Below are 18,631 nucleotides of genomic sequence, written 5' to 3'. Positions count from 1 at the left end.
TGTGTCACCCAGGCTAGAGTGCAGTGGTGCAGTCACTGCTTACTGCAGCCCTGACCTGGGTTCAAGTGATCTTCCCAGCTTTGCCTGCCAAGTAGCTGGGACTGCAGGCATGCACCACCATGCTTGGCTTTATTTTTATTTATTTTTAGTGGTTTTGTTTGTTTGTTTGTTTGTTTGTTTTGCATTTTTTTGTAGATATGTGGTTTCACCGTGTTTCCCAGGCTGGTCTTGAACTCCTGGCCTCAAACGATCCTCCTGCCTTGGCCCAGAGTGTTTTTGTTTTTTTGTTTGTTTGTTGTTTTTTTGGAGACAGTCTTGCTCTGTCACCCAGGTTGGAGTGCAGTGGTGCAATCTTGGCTCACTGCTACCTCCGCCTCCTGGGTTCAAGCATTTCTCCTGTCTCAGCTTCCCGAGTAGCTGGGATTACAGGTGCCCACCACCACACCCGGCTAATTTTTGTATTTTTAGTAGAGATGAGGTTTTACCATGTTGGACAGGCTGGTCTCAAACTCCTGGCCTCAAGCAATTCACCCACCTCGGCCTCCCAAAATGGTGGTATTACAGACGTGAGCCACTGTGCCCAGCCTCAAAATTCCTTTATTTGTTTATTTATTTATTTAGAGACAGGGTCTAACTCTCATCCAGACTGGAGTGCAGTGGCAGAATCTTGGCTCATTGCAGCTGCAATCTCCCTGCGCTCCCACCTCAGCCTCCGGAGTAGCTGGGAGTACAGGTGCACACCACCATGCCTGGCTAATATTTATTTTTTTATTTTTTAGCTACGGGGTTTTGCCACGTTGCTCAGACTGGTCTGGAACTCCTGACCTCAAACGATCCTCCTGGTTCAGCTTCCCAAAATGCTGGGATTACAGACGTGAGCCACTGCACCGGGCCCCCAGACTTCCATTTTTAAAGGGTTACCAAGAGGGAATGGATGTGGTGGCTCATGCCTTTTATCATTTCGCGAGGCCGAGGTGAGAGGATCATTTGAGCTGAGCAATTCGACATCAGCCTGGGCAACATAGTGATACTTCATGTCTATTTCTTTAAAAAAGAAGTGCCAGGAAGTTGAAGAAGTATGTATAATAATGTCTAAGGATATTCATCATATTGTTTCTAGCAATCGTGAAGTTTTTGAAATTTAATTGCCGACGGAATTGGGTAAAATGATAGCATATTCTATAACAAAAGATTTTGCATTTTGTGGTTGCTGTGCTCTGAATGTGTATCCCTCCAAAAATTCATATAGTGGAACCTAAATCCTCAATGCAGTAGTATTAAGTGGTGGGGCCTTTGGGAGATGATAGGTGTTGAGTGCAGAGCCCTCACGCATGGGATTAAAGAGGTGTGAAGGAGCCTGCATCCCCTTCTACCATGTAAAGATACAGCAAGAAGGCACCATCTCTGAGGCAAACAGCAAGCCCTCCCCAGACACCAAGTGTGTGGCTGGATTGACCTTGGGCTTCTCAGCCACAGAACTGTGAGAAATGATTTTCTGTTGTTTATAAATTACCCAGCCTAAGATACTAATATTTTGTTACAGTAGTCCAAATGGACTAACACAGTAGTCTTTAAAAATGATGATGAAACTGTATTGACAGGAAAAGATATCTTTATTTTAAGAGATTAAAGCGGGTATATAAATAATATGCTTGCATAGTCCCATGTTTATTAAAAAAATGAAACGTATATTGATTCAACCATAAAGTAAAAAACCCGGAAAGTTTAGATTATCTCTGAATCTTGTGGTAGTAGACTTGACTAGTTTTCCTTTTGGCTCATCAGTGGAGTCCTCAGTTCTAACAGTGAATATATATGAATTTATTAAAAGGTAAAGATACTGTAAAAGATCTCACAGTTAAAAAAAAGGTGAGGGGTGAAGGTATTAGAAATTCAGTGGGCTTGGCTGGGCGCAGTGGCTCAAGCCTGTAATCCCAGCACTTTGGGAGGCTGAGACGGGCGGATCACGTGGTCAGGAGATCGAGACTATCCTGGTAACCCGGTGAAACCCCGTCTCTACTAAAAAATACAAAAAAACTAGGTGGGCGAGGTGGCGGGCGCCTGTAGTCCCAGCTACTCGGGAGGCTGAGGCAGGAGAATGGCGTAAACCCGGGAGGCGGAGCTTGCAGTGAGCTGAGATCGCGCCACTGCACTCCAGCCTGGGCAACAGAGTGAGACTCCGTCTCAAAAAAAAAAAAAAAAAAAAAATTCAGTGGGCTTCCAGGAAAAAAAGAAAAAAAAAAAGGTAAAGATACTCGTTTCTCTCCAAGGAAGTCACACAGAAACTAAAAGCACTCTGTGGCCACGTGGAGATAAAGAGTTGTATTTACTTAACAATCCCCTGAGGCTGAAATTAATGTGTGATGAAAAGGTTAAAAGATACTTCTTATATTTTTGTTTTAGGAGACTGATGAGTTTTAGAAATAGTTCTGTGAAAATGTAAATATTTTACACTTTAAAAAATATCAGTTATTTAGAATACTTCCTTTTTTTTTTGTTTGTTTTTAAGATAGGGTCTTAGTCACCCAGACTAGAGTGCAGTGGAGTGATCACAGCTCACTGCAGCCTCAACCTCCCAGGCTCAAGCGATCCTCCTACCCCATCCTCCCAAGTAGCTAGGACTACAGGTGTACACCACCACGCCTGGTTAGTTTTTGTATTTTTTTGTAGAGGTGGGAGTTTTTCACCATGTTGGCCAGGCTGGTCTCAAAATCCTGGACTCAAGCGATCCTCCCACCTCTGCCTCCCAAGTAGCTGGAACCACAGATGTGTACCACCATGCCTTGCTAATTTTAAAATTTTTAAATAGAGATGGGGGTCTCTCTGTGTTGCCCAGACTGGTCTCAAGTGATTCTCTTGCCTCAGCCTCCCGAAGTATTGGGATTACAGGCATGACTCACAGTGTCTGGCCTCAGTTTCCTTAAACTCCATCCTATAACACCAAATTAGTTTGAGGATTCTACGAATGTCTGCTTAAAGACAACCTTCTGAATTCTGTGACTCTCTTGAAAAGCTTGTTGCAATGAAAAACAGAGTATAGTGATGACTTTATGTGAAGTATACTATTGGAATTTCTTAAGCAGAAGTACTGAAACTTTTGAGTCCCTAAATTTAAATAGTACCATTTAGGCACAGTTACTGCTTATGAAATGAAGAGTAGCTGGATGAATATAAAAAGTCTTACTCTTAATTTCAACCCAGCATTATTTGAGCCCAGCAAAATTACTTCTATAGTAGAATTAGTTTAGTTCCTTATTTTAAGCCATACATATGTATCGATATATATATATATATATCAAGAGGGGTTAAATGGTATTATGTGAAAATATTAGGAGGTGAAATAATAGGAGAAAGTAAACACATTGAAAGTAGGTATGCTCAGACTGGGTGCGGTGGCTCACACCCGTAATCCCAGCACTTTGGGAGGCCAAGGCAGGCAGATCACGAGGTCAGGAGATCGAGACCATCCTGGCTAACACAGTGAAACCCCGTCTCTACTAAAAACACACAAAAAATTAGCCAGGTGTGGTGGCGGGCGCCTGTAGTCCCAGCTACTTGGGGGGCTGAGGTGGGAGAATCGATTTAACCCAGGAGGAGGAGGGTGCGGTGAGCTGAAATCGCACCACTGCACACCCCACCTGGCAACAGAGCAACACTGTCTCAAAAAAAAAAAAAAAAAAAGAAAAAGAAAGTAGGTATGTTTAGAATTTAAAATCTTTGGGCCTGGAGATAAGCTGTAAGGTGATTGATTAGAATGGACCATTTCATAATGTCCCAAAAGTTAGACGACTTTGGAAAAAGAGGTTGGGGGGTGGTCTTAATGTAGGCAATGCACGTGTGTATAAATTTCAGATACAGCTAAGGAGCTAAGTGGATTTTTTTTTTAACCAAATAGCATGTATTAATAGTAGCTCAGTTCCATTTACTGATTTGTTTTTCCTTTGTTTGTGTCATATGTTATCTTTCTGTGAGACTGTGAGTTTATGCTACTGCCAGTGTGGTATGAGGCCGGTTTTTAAAAGAGCTGCATGATACTCAGTTGGATATACCACGGTTTGTTCAACCCGTCTTTTCTTTGTCGTTAGACATTTAGTTTATTTAAAGCCTTTCAACATTATAAATAATTGTGAAAGGCATCTTTGTGCTGTGAGTTGCCTACGTTTTGGATCATCGCCACTAAGAAAGAAATTAACTAGTGACTCAATTCTTCCTTGCTTTTTCTGAGCAGAAATCATATTAAAAAGAATTAGATTTAAAATTTTTGGTTAAATTATACTTGAAAGCAAAGATTCTTGCCATTTAGATCTAGTTTTGATTAAAGGTGTGGTTTGGTATTAAATGAGAACGGTGGTTTTCAACTGCCTGTTGGTGGGGGATATGTTCATGATGGATTTTGCTGTCAAAGGACATTTGGCAATGTCTGGAGAGGTTTTTGGTTGTTACAGATGCAGGGAGGGGTGCCGCTGCAGGCTGGAGTGCAGTGGCAGGATCCTAGCTCACTGCAGTCTTGAACTTCTGGGTTCCAGCAGTCCTCCTGCCTCTGCCTCCCAAGAAGCTGGAACTCCACACGTACACCACCATCTCCGGCTCATTAAATTTTTTTTGGCCGAGCTGGTGTCTCATTGTGTTGCCCAGGCTGGTCTGAAACTCCTACCCTCAAGTGATCCTTCCACCTGGGCCTCCCAAAACACCAGGATTACAGGTGTGAGCTGCTGTGCCCAGAAGGAAACCGTTGGAATGTCTCTGTGATAGAAGGGGAAAGTTTTAGCACCAGAAGACAAGTAGAACTGGCTTTGCCTTATGTGATAGACCTAGCGAATAGCTCAGCTGTCTGCTTTCCCAATGCCAGTTAGACAGACACAATATATTTTATAGCTTATGCAATGTACTTAATAATTTTTTTTTTAATTTTGAAAGGGAGTCTTGCTGTGTCACCCAGGCTGGAGTGCAGTGGAGCGATCTTGGCTTACTGCAAACTCCACCTCCCAGGTTCACCCCATTCTCCTGCCTCAGCCTCCCGAGTAGCTGGGACTACAGGCGCTCGTGACGCCTGGCTAATTTTTTTGTATTCTTAGTAGAGACAGGGTTTCACCATGTTAGCCAGGATGGTCTCGATCTCCTGACCTTGTGATCCGCCCGTCTTGGCCTCCCAAAGTGCTGGGATTACAGGCGTGAGCCACCGCGCCCGGCCAGTGTGCTTATAAAATTATTTAGTTTTGTGTCTTGGGTATTCCTGAAAATGCCTTATCAGTGACAGATCTAGTTGTTGAGATTTGGTTTTGCTGTGTATATTAGTTACAGACCTAATTTAGCTACATGGGAAGGAAATTTCATCAGTAACTGATTTAACAAATAGGAGTTTAGGTTTCTCGTGTGATACGAGTTCTGGAGAGAGAATTCAGGGCTCTTGCTGTGGCTTCTTGATGTCACCCATGACCCAATGCTGATCTTCCTGCTTAGCTTTCTTAGGAATGTACGTTTTACCTTTGTTGTCACAGGATGGCTCCTGCCTGTTCCCACCCCTCACCCCGACAGCAAAACCTGTGTTCTAGGCAGGCAGCAGTGAGGACAAAGGTACCTGGAGCCAGTCCTCTCTGTCAGCGTTTTCCTGCAGCCCAACCCAGTGGTTTCTGCTTATTCCCATTGGCCGGACTGTCACAGGACCTTAGAGACTGGGACAGATAGTTTTCAGCTGGGCTCATTGTGGTCAGAAAGCAAAAGCAGATACCTTTAGTAAGAAAGAAAGGATGTTGGGGCTGGGCGCGGTGGCTCACACCTGTAATTCCAGCACTTTGGGAGGTTGAGGCAGCCAAATCATTTAAGGTCAAGAGTTCGAGACCAGCATGGCCAACGTAGTGAAACTCTGTCCGTACTAGAAATACAAAAATTAGCCAGGCACGGTGGCGCATGCCTGTAATCCCAGCTACTCAAGAGGCTGAGGCAGGAGAATCTCTTGAACCCGGGAGGCAGAGGTTGCAGTGAACCAAGATTGCACCACTGCACTCCAGCCTGGGCATCAGAGTGAGACTTTGCCTCAAAAAAAAGAAAGAAAGAGAAAGAGCATATTGGAATAAACAGCTATTATGCATCTCTGGGAGCTGCTTTGTGAAATACTGGTTCTTCTAAGTTCACTGAAATTTTTTTATAAAGTAAGTAGAACAAATGATTAATGTTGGAGATTTGAAAGAATGGACTCAATGCAAGAGATCTTACTAGCTGAGAAAATAAAATGTATTTATGTTATGAATGTATTTCTTAACCCCAAGAACTTGGCTGTTGTATTGTGTTTTGTAAATTTTCAATCTCCCTACCACTATACTGGGGGCCCTACCGTCTTCTGTATAGTGCACACAAAGAAGTGTGTTTCTCTGAGCTAAAAATAGAAATCTGCACCTGACAGATGGCCTTAAGTGTGGAAAATGGGTGTGTATCACAGAAGTGGAAGAAGTGGAGGGAGTCCTGTGCTGCTTGTTGTTTTAAACCTCCTCTCCCCGCAAATCACTATCTTTCCTATACACTAGTAATGGCCAATAGGTTTTTGTTTTGTTTTAATGCCATGTACAGTAGCGACAAAGCCTATCAGGTTTCTGAGAATAAACCTTTATCATACATTTATGCTAACCTTTAGCATACCTTTATGAAGAAAACTACAAAATTAATTAAAATATCATGAACTGCAATGCAAATGGGGAGAATAGAGGACCACTTGCCTTCCAGATACATTGATTACAAAGCTGTAGTAACTAAAATTTGATACTATCTCAAGGGCAAGCAAATGCTTCTGTGAAGTAGAGTGAGGATCCGGAAACAGACCCCTGCATGTGCTGAAACTTGGGTTATGATAGAGCAGGTGTTACTGATAAATGCAGAAACCAGTAAATGGTATTAAGTCAATTAACTTTCCATTTGAAAGGGATGCAATTAAATTTCTCTTCCACATTGCAGGCTAATAACAGTGTCTTGTATCTTGCAAAAGTACTGTTACCAGTCCATTCACGTCCAGAAAAATGTATGTATTAGAAATTTGTGCGTCATGTTCCATAAATAAAAACTTCAGATACTTGGCTGACAGTGATGGCTCAAACCTGTAATCCCCGCACTTTGGGAGGCGGAGGCAGGCGGATCACTTGAGCCCAGGTGTTCTAGACCAGCCTGGGCAAAAAATGAGACCCTGTCTCTATAAATTATAAACAAACAAAATGGCACCTAACTTTTAAAATGCTTCTTCTTACGTGTGATAGTGTGAGCAAAAGCACAATTTAGTGTTGGCCATTAAAGCATGCTTTTTTTTGGTTTCTGTTACACTTCTGTATTTACTTTAATTCTTGGAATACTGTTTCCTGGAAGATCAAACCTGGTCATTCTGGATACATCAGTAATGAGAGCTTAGTGCAGATACAGCCTTACAGAATGTCTTCCACGTTGAAGTGCAGAGAACCCGAGGGCACCTAGGATGAGCCTCAGGCCTGCTGGTTGTTGCAGTGGTGCAATCTCAGCTCACTGCGATCTCCGCCTCCTGGGTTTAGCGATTCTCATGCCTCAGCCTCCTGTGTAGCTGGGATTACAGGCACTTGCCACCATGCCTGGCTAATTTTTGTTTTGTTTTGTTTTTGCCGTCTCACCCTGTCACCCAGGCTAGACAGTACAGTGATGCGACCTCAGCTCACTGCAACCTCTGCCGCCCAGGTTCAAGCAATTCGCCTGCCTCAGCCTCCTGAGTAGCTGGGATTACGGGTGCCTGCCACCGTGCCTGGCTAATTTTTGTAGTTTCAGTAGAGATGAGGTTTCACCATCTTGGCCAGGCTGGTCTTGAACTCCTGACCTTGTGAACCACCCACCTTGGCCTCCCAAAGTGCTGGGATTACAGGTGTGAGCCACTGTGTCCATCCTAATTTTCGTATTTTTGTATTTTCTTTTATTTTATATTTTCTTTTATTTTTATTTTATTTTATATTTTATTTTTGATACAATCTTGCTCTGTCACCCAGGCTGGAGTGCAATGGCGTGATCTCAGCTCATTGCAACCTCCACCTCCCGGGTTCAAGCAATTCTCCTGCCTCAGCCCTCCGAGTGGCTGGGATTACAGGTGCCCATCACCACACCTAGCTGATTTTTTGTATATTTAGTAGAGACAGGGTTTCGCTATGTTGGCCAGGTTGGTCTCGAACACCTGAGGGTGATCCCCTGCCCTAGCCTCCTAAAGTGTTGGGATTACAGGTGTGAGCCACCGCACCCGGCAAAATTTTTTATTTTTCATAGAGCTGGGGTTTCACAATGTTGACCAGGCTGGTCTCGAACTCCTGACCTCAGGTGATCCACCTACCTTGGCCTCCCAAAGTGTTGGGATCATAGGCGTGAGCCACTGTGCAAGGACTGTTGCTGAACATTTATGGCTCTAGAAATAATTTTTTTTTTTTTAAGGAGAGGTAATGACAAACATGATAGAAATAAAATTTGAGGATATATCTGGGTTCAGAATAAAGTAACAGTTAAATAGCATGAAGATGAAGAAATAAATATTTTCAGGTAGAAACTCCAAAATTTAGGTACATGCTATGAGTTTTAGTCAGAATTTGAATGTGATGTGGCTGACCATAGATACCTCCATTCCATTAATTCTGCTTCATAAAGAGTTTGATGCTTGCTTGTGGGTGTTGAATAGAGCCTAATTAGCAGTAAGTAAACAGATCTAGAGCACAGACTTTGGCATCTGGAGGACCTTGGTTCAGTCCTGGGGCTGCCACTTACTAGCTATGGGACTTTTGGTGGATTTTTAACCTTTGAAAACCTTTCATCCCTCAGATAAAATGGGAAAGAAATCATTTCCATTAGTATTGTGAGGATTAACTGAGATGATGTAGACAACGTGCTTTGCATAGTACTTGGCATATCATAAGTGCTTAATGTTATTTTACACTGGCTGGGAAGATGATGCTTTGCTGTGGAAAATTTAAGAGGGATATTAAAATATATTTTTGTTATTTTAAGGAAATTCGAAATGAGTCCCATGACTATCCTCATAGAGTGGCCAAGATTCCAGAAAACAGAAATCGAAACAGATACAGAGATGTAAGCCCATGTAAGTACTTGTGGGTTTGTGTGCATGTGTATTTTTTGGTTTGTTTTAGGACGCAGGATGTAGTGAAAAGGAGGGCTTGGGGTCAGTGTTGATAAATACATTATTTTTTTTCCCCTGTTTACATAAGACACATTCTTTAAAGAAGAATTTAAAGGTGTAGAATAGTAGAAGGAAAGGTAATTACCCATAATTATTTCATCCTTCAAACATAGGCACCATTATTTTGGTGTATTTCCCACCAACCTGGTTTTCTTATGCACAATTTTTCTTTCTTTAAAATAATTGTAATTATAGATGTCTATATAATAACCGTATATATTTCCTTTTTGTATTATTCTATGGCCTTTGTAAGTTTTGCTTAAAATAGTTATTGGTGTAGTTTGGTTTCTTTCCTTGCCCAAGTTATAAGTGTAGTATGCACTCACTGTAGGAAACTTAGAAAACAGAGAAAAGTAAGGAACAAACTTACTTAAAATTAAATAATAACAGGTTTATATTCTTTGGAGTTTTTAAAAATAAACATTTTAAATGGAAAATTAGAATCTTGCACATACTTATTTGTAGCTCTTCTTAGCAGCACATTGTAAACCTTTTATTATAAACACAATTTTTAATTGCTGTGACAGTGGCTTTGGATATACCACTCTTTTGCATAAGTTCCCCTGTTGTTGGACATTTAGATTATGATGTATACACATACACAATTGTGTGAACAATTATAATACTAGAGTTCTGGTGTATTCGTCATGCAGTGATTTTATGTTTTGTTCTGATTCATGCAGCTTATTCAGATATTAAATTGGGCCTCCTTCCTGCTTCAGCATGTTTCCCTGTGTTTGATTTTAGTGGGCTAAATGTAGGTTTTCTCTTTAGGGCTCCTTGTTAGTAGGGACTTGAAAAACAGTATCAGATTGATCATGTTCTGGTTTTTGGTTGTTTCTGGTTGTTCCTCTGTTGACTAGGGTATGGTGCTGCCTGCCAAGATGTCCTATGTAAGTTGAACGATTTCACTCTGTTCAAGGACACAGACTGTATACCTTTATATACTTTGTAGCCATTAGTTCTAGGTAAGATATTTAGGGTCTGGATGTACCACTGAAAAATTCATCAATTACTGGAAAAAAAAATCCTTATTTTTATTCTTACACGAATAGAATGTTTTTCTTATGTTGACCAAGTATGTTTCCAAGAAGGGTGTATTGGCTGATTTTGGGCAAATCAAATGAGAAGCAGTCTCTCAAAATAGTTCATGTTTGTTATAAATTACTATTAAATACTATGTTTCTCTTACATGCTTTTTTCTTTACTACCAGTTAGAAGTGTTCTTAAAGATAAGTAGCCAGAAGAGTGGTTTTCCATTTTCTTCAGTTGCAGCACACTTGAAGATATGACCCACTTCCTCTGAAACATGTGGCTCATCACGGTGGCAGTTCTGGTGTGAGAGTGTGTTCAGGGAATAGCGGGTGTGGGCAGTAATTCTAATACTTAGGTGCCCTTCCCCTGCCTCCAAATCTCTGAGAATCCCTGAGCTAGAGAGAATAATTCTCTAATGTTACCATGAGTTTTGAAGACAGTATTTTCCAGTTGTACACCTTGCTTTGATGCCTTTAATTTTTTAAAAACTTTTTATTTTGAAAATTGTAGATTTGGATGCAGTTGTAAGAAATAATACAGAAAGATCGAGTATACCCCTCACCTAGTTTCCCCCAGTGGTACCATCTTGCATAGCTACAGTCCAATATCACATCTGGAAACCTAAATACAGTCCATCCAGGTTTCACCAGTTTTACATACACTCATTTGTGTGTGTGTGTAAGTTCCATGCAGTTTTATCACGTGTAGATTCCTGGGATCACCACCACAGTCTGGATGCAGACCAGTGGAGCATTCCCGTCACAAGGTCACTTGCACTGCCTTTCTGGGGCCACAGTCTCCTTGCTTGCATTCTCCTTCCCCAACCTGGTCTTGCCTTTAATTTATATATATTTGTTGTAATTGCAATTATTGGATGTACTACACTACATTTGAGTCCTGTAATTAGTTTTATCAAATTGATCTAAATGGAATTTTTGTTTGTTTGTTTGTTTGTTTGAGAGGGCGTGTCACTCTGTTACCCAGGCTGGAGTGCAGTGGTGTGATCCTGGCTCACTGCAAACCCCTGCCTCCTGGATTCAAGTAATTATCCTGCCTCAGCCTCCCGAGTAGCTGGGATTACAGGTGTGCACCACCAAGCCCGGCTTATTTTTGTATTTTTAGTAGAGATGGGGTTTCACCATATTGGCCAGGCTGGTCTTGAACTCCTGACCTCAGGTGATCCACCTGCTTCGGTCTCCCAAAGTGCTGGGATTACAATCATGAGCCACCACGCCGTACTGATAAGTTTTTTTTTTTAACTGGAATGGAGACATTTTATTTTAAAGTAAAAACATTTGTAACTTAAGTTATCCTCAAGTATATACATCAATAAAACTCTTATGATTTGTCTCCTTCGCTTTTAGACTTACGTTGTCTACCTGCAGTTGAAGGCTGCAGGGAGACTCTGTTTAAAATGTGCATGTCAGGCCTCCCTCCATCATCATTGGTACCAGGCTCTTCCTGTGTGCCTTCTCATTGAAAAGCACTTAGCCTTAAGAGAGCCGAGCTTCCCTCCTGCGGGTCACACAGTGGTTGTCCACTGGAGCTGTGCTCTGCTGGGAACAGCCCCCAGTGCATGTTCTCCCCACTCTCCTTCTTCTTTGCCCCCTCCCTCCCCACACACGCCTCCCTAGTAAGCCATGTTCTCCCGAGCTCTCAGATGGAGACGGCTCATTCTTGCTTCTCATGTAGCCACAGGATTTTCTCGTCTGAGCCAATACCCTTCAGCCTGCAAATGGAAATGATCTCTCCCAAGGCTTGTGCTGGCCAGCCCATCGCCACACCACCCTGGCGCCTCTCCTTTCCTGACTTTAGTCATTCACTGTCTTTCTCCTTACCCTCTCCTTCCCACTTTCCTCATTCTGGGGGACTTCATGTCTCTGGGAAAGAACTACGGCTCATTGCGCTAGAGTTCCTAGACCTGTTCAGCTCCAGTGACATTGACCTTGAGTCGTGTTCACCTCTGAAATCTGAAACTCTGCTGCCTTGAGGGCTGCTTTCCGTCATTCCAGCTTCACTTGCTTACTCCCACTGCACCTGCTCTTTGACTTCAGCAGGATCTTTAGTTGACTTTTTCATGTATTGTGAAGTTGGAAATGCACTGAACGGAAAATTCGATTAAAAAATGTAGTGTAGTATACTGCGTTGTCCTCTAACCTAACTATTAATAACTTTCTTGCTGTTTTTATATTTAAAAAATAACTGAATGTTTTAATTTCACCGTTTTGTGAGGCTCCCGCTTGGAAACAGTCATTCGTCCTCCCTGCCCTTTGGGCAGATGAGTGTGTGCTTTGGGGGGACTCCAGGGTCAGGTGGGCTTGGGGTTGCCTTGCTGTCCTCATGCCCTCTTCAGCTCTGCTGCCACTCTGCTCCAGCTCTGCACCGAGTGAATCATCTCTCAGAGCCCCTCACCACACTCAGAATATCATCCTGCTTTCAATTCTACAGATAAAAGTTGTAAAAATCAGGAAACATCACCTCAGCTTCATGTTCTAGCACCTGGAAGCTCACTCTCTTTTGCCCCATCCTTCCCTAAAGTCCCAGGAGAGAAGCCTCCCCTCCCTCTGTCCTAGCCGAATCCTTCGTTCCCATCCTCCTCATGGGCACTGCTCCTCGTCATCACTGCTTTTTGTGTGTTTTCAGCCTCTTTCTGTCTCATAACTTCTTCCCTTTTGTATAAATGTGGTTCGCTCTTTTTTGTCTCAACCCTTATATCCCACCCCAACCCCAACATCCTTTCTTACCTGCATGGATGGTACCTGCATGGATGGACATTTCTTACCTGTGCACAGGCACACACAGGCTTAAAAGAATCACTGTGCCATTAGTCTCTCCACCCTCCCCACCATGCATGCTTCAGCCTATGCTTCTTCCCCAGCGTCCCCACTGAAACTTATTCTGAAAGCACTGTAGCTCCAGTTGTCAAATGCAATGAGAGTCTTTCCACTGGTTTCCTTCTCTACGACTTTTGACATTATTCTCCTGCGTCAGCCTCCCAAGTAGCTGGGGTTACAGGCACACGCCACCACGCCCTGCTAATTTTTGTAATTTTAGTAGAAACAGGGTTTCACCATGTTGGCCAGGCTGGTCTCGAACTCCTACCTCGAGTGATTGGCCCACCTCGGCCTCTCAAAGTGCTAGGATTACAGGTGTGAACCACCGCACCCAGCCGACTGTGCCTTTTTTCCTAACCCCGTAATTTCTCCAATTTTCCTCTTTGGCCGCTCCCCTATTTTCAGGGTGTCTCCTCCTTACTTTGCCTTTATTTCTTCAGGAGTCTGTTTCTCTCTTCTTCTCACTGTAACACTTGGATGAATGATTTCGTCTGCTGTGAGTCTAGTTTCCATCTCTGCTTATAACCCCAAATCTCGCCTGCAGTCGTGGATTTTTCTGTCTACAGGTCTGTGCATCCAAGTCATCATCTCTGTCTGGGTGTCCTGTAGCCACCTCAGACTCAGTATGTCTGCACACTGAGTGTGTGTTCCTCCCTGACACACTTCACTGGCCTTAGCCCCACAGCTGCCTTTTCTCCTTTTCCCCATGTTCATAAGTGGTGCCATTATTTACACGTTTTCTGAAGCCGGAAACAGATTCTTCCCTCGTTCAGCTCCCACGTCACTAAGTAATACTAATTTCTATTTCCATGATGTATTCTTTTTTTTTTTTTTTTGAGACAGGGTCTGGCTCTGTCACTCAGGCTGGAGTGTAGTTGCACAGTCTCGGCTCACTGCAACCTACACTTCCCAGGTTCAGATGATCCGCCCGCCTCAGCCTCCTGAGTAGCTGGGACTACAGGTGCATGCTGCTGTGCTGCTAGTTTTTTAGATTTTTTTGTAGAGACGGGGTTTCGTCATGTTGCCCAGGCTGGTCTCAAACTCCTGGACTAATGCAGTCCACCTGCCCCGACCTCCTGATGTATTTGGGATTACAGGTGTGAGACACCGCGCTCAGCCTCCATAATGAATTTTCTTTCTTTCTTTTTTTTTTTTTGAGACAGAGACTTGCTCTGTCACCCAGGCTGGAGTGCAGTGGCGCGATCTCGGCTCCCTGCAAGCTCCGCCTCCCGGGTTCACTCCATCCTCCTGCCTCAGCCTCCCGAGTAGCTGGGACCACAGGCGCCGCCACCACGCCCAAATAATTTTTTGTATTTTTAGTAGAGATGGGATTTCACCGTGTTAGCCAGGATGGTCTTGATCTCCTGACCTCATGATCTGCCCGCTCGGCCTCCCAAGGTGCTGGGATTACAGGTGTGAGCCACCGCGCCCGGCCCGTAATGTATTTCAAATGCGTTTTCTTCTCTGTTCACATTGGCTTGGTTCAGGCCCTACTCTGCTTTTCCTCATCATTACATTAAGCCTCCAAACCGGTCTCCTTGTTTCCCTTCTGTCCCCGCTTCAGTCCGTTTTCACAGTATCTGGAGTAATTTTTGTATAATGCAAGTGCGTTTTCCACTCGCCTCTCTGATAGTGCTGCACAATTTTTATGAAAAAGTCAAACTTCTTTAGCAATTACGATGCTGGGCTTTCTGGGGATTGACCCCTTTACACACCTCTCTCAATCTTTTCTAGCCGTTTTCCTAGAAATTATTCATTTCAGTAAAACCTAATCACTTGGAGTTCTTCCAGTGTGACTTGGTTTTAATACCTCAGTGTCTTCAAATATGTCATTCCCTTTTTGAAATATCCTTCTCCTCCTCTCTCCGACCCACCTCAATCAAAATTCTCCTTCTGCAAATACCAGCTCAACAACCTCTGTCCCGTGAGTGGTGTTCTCATCCAGTGGAGGTGGTGGTTCTCATTCACTAAGTCCAGAGGGGCTCAGGAATGTGTATTTTTAAAAAGGTGGGATGGTGTTGGTGTGCCTTTTCTAACTGATAGTCATTATGTCATTTAAAAATGTGTTTCTGGGGCCGGGCGCGGTGGCTCAAGCCTGTAATCCCAGCACTTTGGGAGGCCGAGACGGGCGGATCACGAGGTCAGGAGATCGAGACCGTCCTGGCTAATACGGTGAAACCCCGTCTCTACTAAAAAATACAAAAAACTAGCTGGGCGAGGTGGCAGGCGCCTGTAGTCCCAGCTACTCAGGAGGCTGAGGCAGGAGAATGGCATAAACCCGGGAGGCGGAGCTTGCAGTGAGCTGAGATCCGGCCACTGCACTCCAGCCTGGGCGACAGAGCGAGACTCCGTCTCAAAAAAAAAAAAAAAAAAGTGTTTCTGGGCTGGGCGCGGTGGCTCACGCATGTAATCCCAGCACTTTGGGAGGCAGAGGCGGGTGGATCACGAGGTCAGGAGATCGAGACCATCCTGGCTAACAAGGTGAAACCCCGTCTCTACTAAAAAAAAATACAAAAAAATTTGCCGGGCATGGTGGTGGGCGCCTGTAGTCCCAGCTACTCGGGAGGCTGAGGCAGGAGAGTGGCGTGAACCCAGGAGTCAGAGCTTGCAGTGAGCCGAGATCGCGCCACTGCACTCCAGCCTGGACGGCAGAGCGAGACTCTGTCTGAAAAAAAAAATGTGTTTCTGGCTGGGTGCTGTGACTTATGCTTATAATCCCAACACATTGGAAGGCTGAGGTAGGAATATTGCTTAAGGCCGGGAGTTTGAGACCAGCCTGGGCAACATAGTGAGACCCCATCTCTACACAAAAAATTTTTTTTAATTAGCTGGGGCGTGGTGATGCATGCCTGTAGTCCCAGCTATTCGGGAGGCTGGGACAGGAAGATCACTTGAGATCGTTAGTTCGAAGCTGCAGTGAATTGCAATGGCACCACTGCATTCCAGCTTGGGTGACAGAGCAAGAATGTCTCTAAACATTTTTTAAATGCGTTTCTATACATAGTACTTGACAGTTGTTGATTTGGTTCAGAAAACATTTGTTGAAAACCAGCTACATGTCTGATACTGTGCTATGTATTGAGGACGCAATGATGAATATATGTGGTCTGCCCTTGAATAATTTACGGTATACTTGAGGAGATTAACACATAAGCATGTTACAGATATTTTAAGATATGACAGTGCATCAATGGAGCTGAGAAGAGGCTCTGCCCAAGGAGGCAGGGATGGCTTTTAAGAAAAAGAATGGTAGCCCCAGCTAGGTAAATAAAGGGGAATGGAAAAAGAATTTTTTAAAAATTCAGAGTCCCAGATCTTTCTTTTCTAGATGTGGATTCAGCCGGTCTCGAAATGTTTATTTTTAAACAATCTTACATGATTCTTTTACACTCACCATGGCACCATTCCTCAGACTGACATATGGAAACTACATTTGGAGTTCTGAATATGAGAAACATAAAGAAAAAAGGATATTTTAAAATAGAATGAATTAGGCTGGGTAGCAGCACATGCTTGTCCCAACTCATTGGGAGGCCGAGGAGGGAGGATTGCTTGAGCCCAGGAATTTGAGGCTACAGTGAGCTATGATTGTGCCACTGCACTCCAGCCTGAGCAGTGTGAGACCCTGTCTCAAAAAATGAAGAAAATTTAAAGGATTTGAAGAGGTCTACAATTTTCATTTAATTGCTACAACCTAGAGATGCCTTAGTTATCTCAGTTAACTGTGAGACAGTATAGAAGAGATGGACAAGAACTTGGTTGTTTGAAAAGAGAGTAGCTAGTGATGGTTACTTTGGGAAATGTCTTTATGCTATTAGAGACTACCGCCAAATTTTTGAAGCCTTCCTATTTGCAATACAGGTAGAAATCCCAGTTTACTATTTGGTCTGAAAGGGAGTGCCAGCAATTGAGTCAACTGTCATGTCTTTTCACTGGCCATGAAAGAGTGTGTGTGTGTGTGTGTGTGTGTGTGTGTGTGTGTGTGTGTGTGTGTGTGTGTGTTAAAAACCCATAACATAAATTTCTTGTAGGTTTATATTAACAATATTGTTAACTGTATGAACATTGTTGTACAGTAGATTTCTGGAACTTTTCCATCTTGTATAACTGAAACTAAATCCATTGAACAACTCCGTATTTTCCTCTTGCCCCAGCCCCTGGCAGCCAGCATTCTGCTTTCTGTTTCCATGAGTTTAATTACTTTAGACACTGAATATATGTATAATCATGCAGTATTTGTCTTTCTGTGACTGGTTTGTTTCATTTGACATACTGTCCTCAAGGTTCATCCTTGTGAAACAGTCAGACTTTAAAGGAAATTAACAGAGACTCATGATTGTGGTAGTGTCAGGTTACATAGTCCATGGTTTGTTGCTGCTACAAAACAAAAAGATTCTCAAACATACTTTTTAAATGAGTTACTGGAGGGGGAAGAAGGAAGGGAAAACTTCTGTACTTCCTGCCTGCTCCTCCCTATGATCTTAGCAAGTGGCATAGCTACTTTGAATGCAGATGTCAGTATCAGCTCTGAGATTTGTATGCAGCTAATAAAGTAGCCCCAAGATGTATTAAGCAAAAATGAATAGAGTTGTGGAGAGAAATTGACAAATCCGTGTTCATCGGCTTCTTAATAAGACAAGATATTTGTAAATAAATAGATTTATGCAATATTATTAACGTTAATATAAGAAGAAAAATACATAGAACCCTGTATCCAGCAATTAGAAAATGCACATTTTTCTAGGAGTTACATGGGCTATTTGTAAAAAATAGACCATTGACTAGGCTATCAAGTACATCTTAAAATTTAAGAATTCCTGGCCGGGCACCATGGCTCACGCCTGTAATCCCAGCACTTTGGGAGGCCGAGGCGGATGGATCACCTGAGGTCGGGAGTTTGAGACCAGCCTGACCAACATGGAGAAACCCCGTGCCTACTAAAAATACAAAAATTAGCCGGGCGTAGTGATGCATGCCTGTAATCCCAGCTACTCGGGAGGCTGAAGCAGGAGAATTGCTTGAACCTGGGAGGCAGAGATTGCGGTGATCCGAGATCACGCCACTGCATTCCAGCCTGGGCAACAAGAGTGAAACTCGGTCTCAAAAAAAAAAAGAAAAATTCCTATCTTATAGCTCAATTTTTTATCTTAATGCAATTAAAATATAGGTTATTAATAACAAGATAAACATTTCCATAAATTTGGAAATTTTAACATTTCTAAATCATGAGTCAAGACAAAATTATAATAGAAACTTAAAAATACTTAAAAATATACAATATATAAAATACTGCTTATCAAACTTGTATAAAGCAGCTAAAACAGTACTGCAAAGAAAATATATTGTCTTAAATATTTATATTATATTATACTTATTGTTAATTTTTAGATGGAGTTTTGCTCTGTCACCTAGGCTGGAGCGCAATGGTGTGATCTCGGCTCACTGCTCTGCCTCTCGAGGTGCCTGCCACCGTGCCCAGCTAATTTTTGTAGTTTCAGTAGAGACGAGGTTTCACCATCTTGGCCAGGCTAGTCTTGAACTCCTGAACTTGTGATCCACCCACCTCAGCCTCCCAGAGTGCTGT

General features: G+C 43.0%; 1 protein-coding gene across 6 annotated transcripts in view; it reads left to right on the top strand.

Annotated features, from left to right (window-relative positions):
• The window catches only part of PTPN2 (protein tyrosine phosphatase non-receptor type 2), a 94,892-nt gene that overhangs the window by 16,221 nt on the left and 60,040 nt on the right, over positions 1–18,631 (top strand). For all 6 annotated transcript variants that reach the window (XM_030925787.1, XM_030925790.1, XM_030925789.1 and 3 more), the window contains exon 2: positions 8,989–9,079. In XM_030925787.1, the coding sequence (XP_030781647.1) occupies positions 8,989–9,079 (91 nt within the window). The remainder of the gene's footprint in view (positions 1–8,988; positions 9,080–18,631) is intronic.

This window comes from Rhinopithecus roxellana, chromosome 21 (genome assembly GCF_007565055.1).
Source record: "Rhinopithecus roxellana isolate Shanxi Qingling chromosome 21, ASM756505v1, whole genome shotgun sequence".
Lineage (NCBI taxonomy): Eukaryota > Metazoa > Chordata > Mammalia > Primates > Cercopithecidae > Rhinopithecus > Rhinopithecus roxellana.
This window is presented reverse-complemented; position numbering and strand designations above follow the sequence as displayed.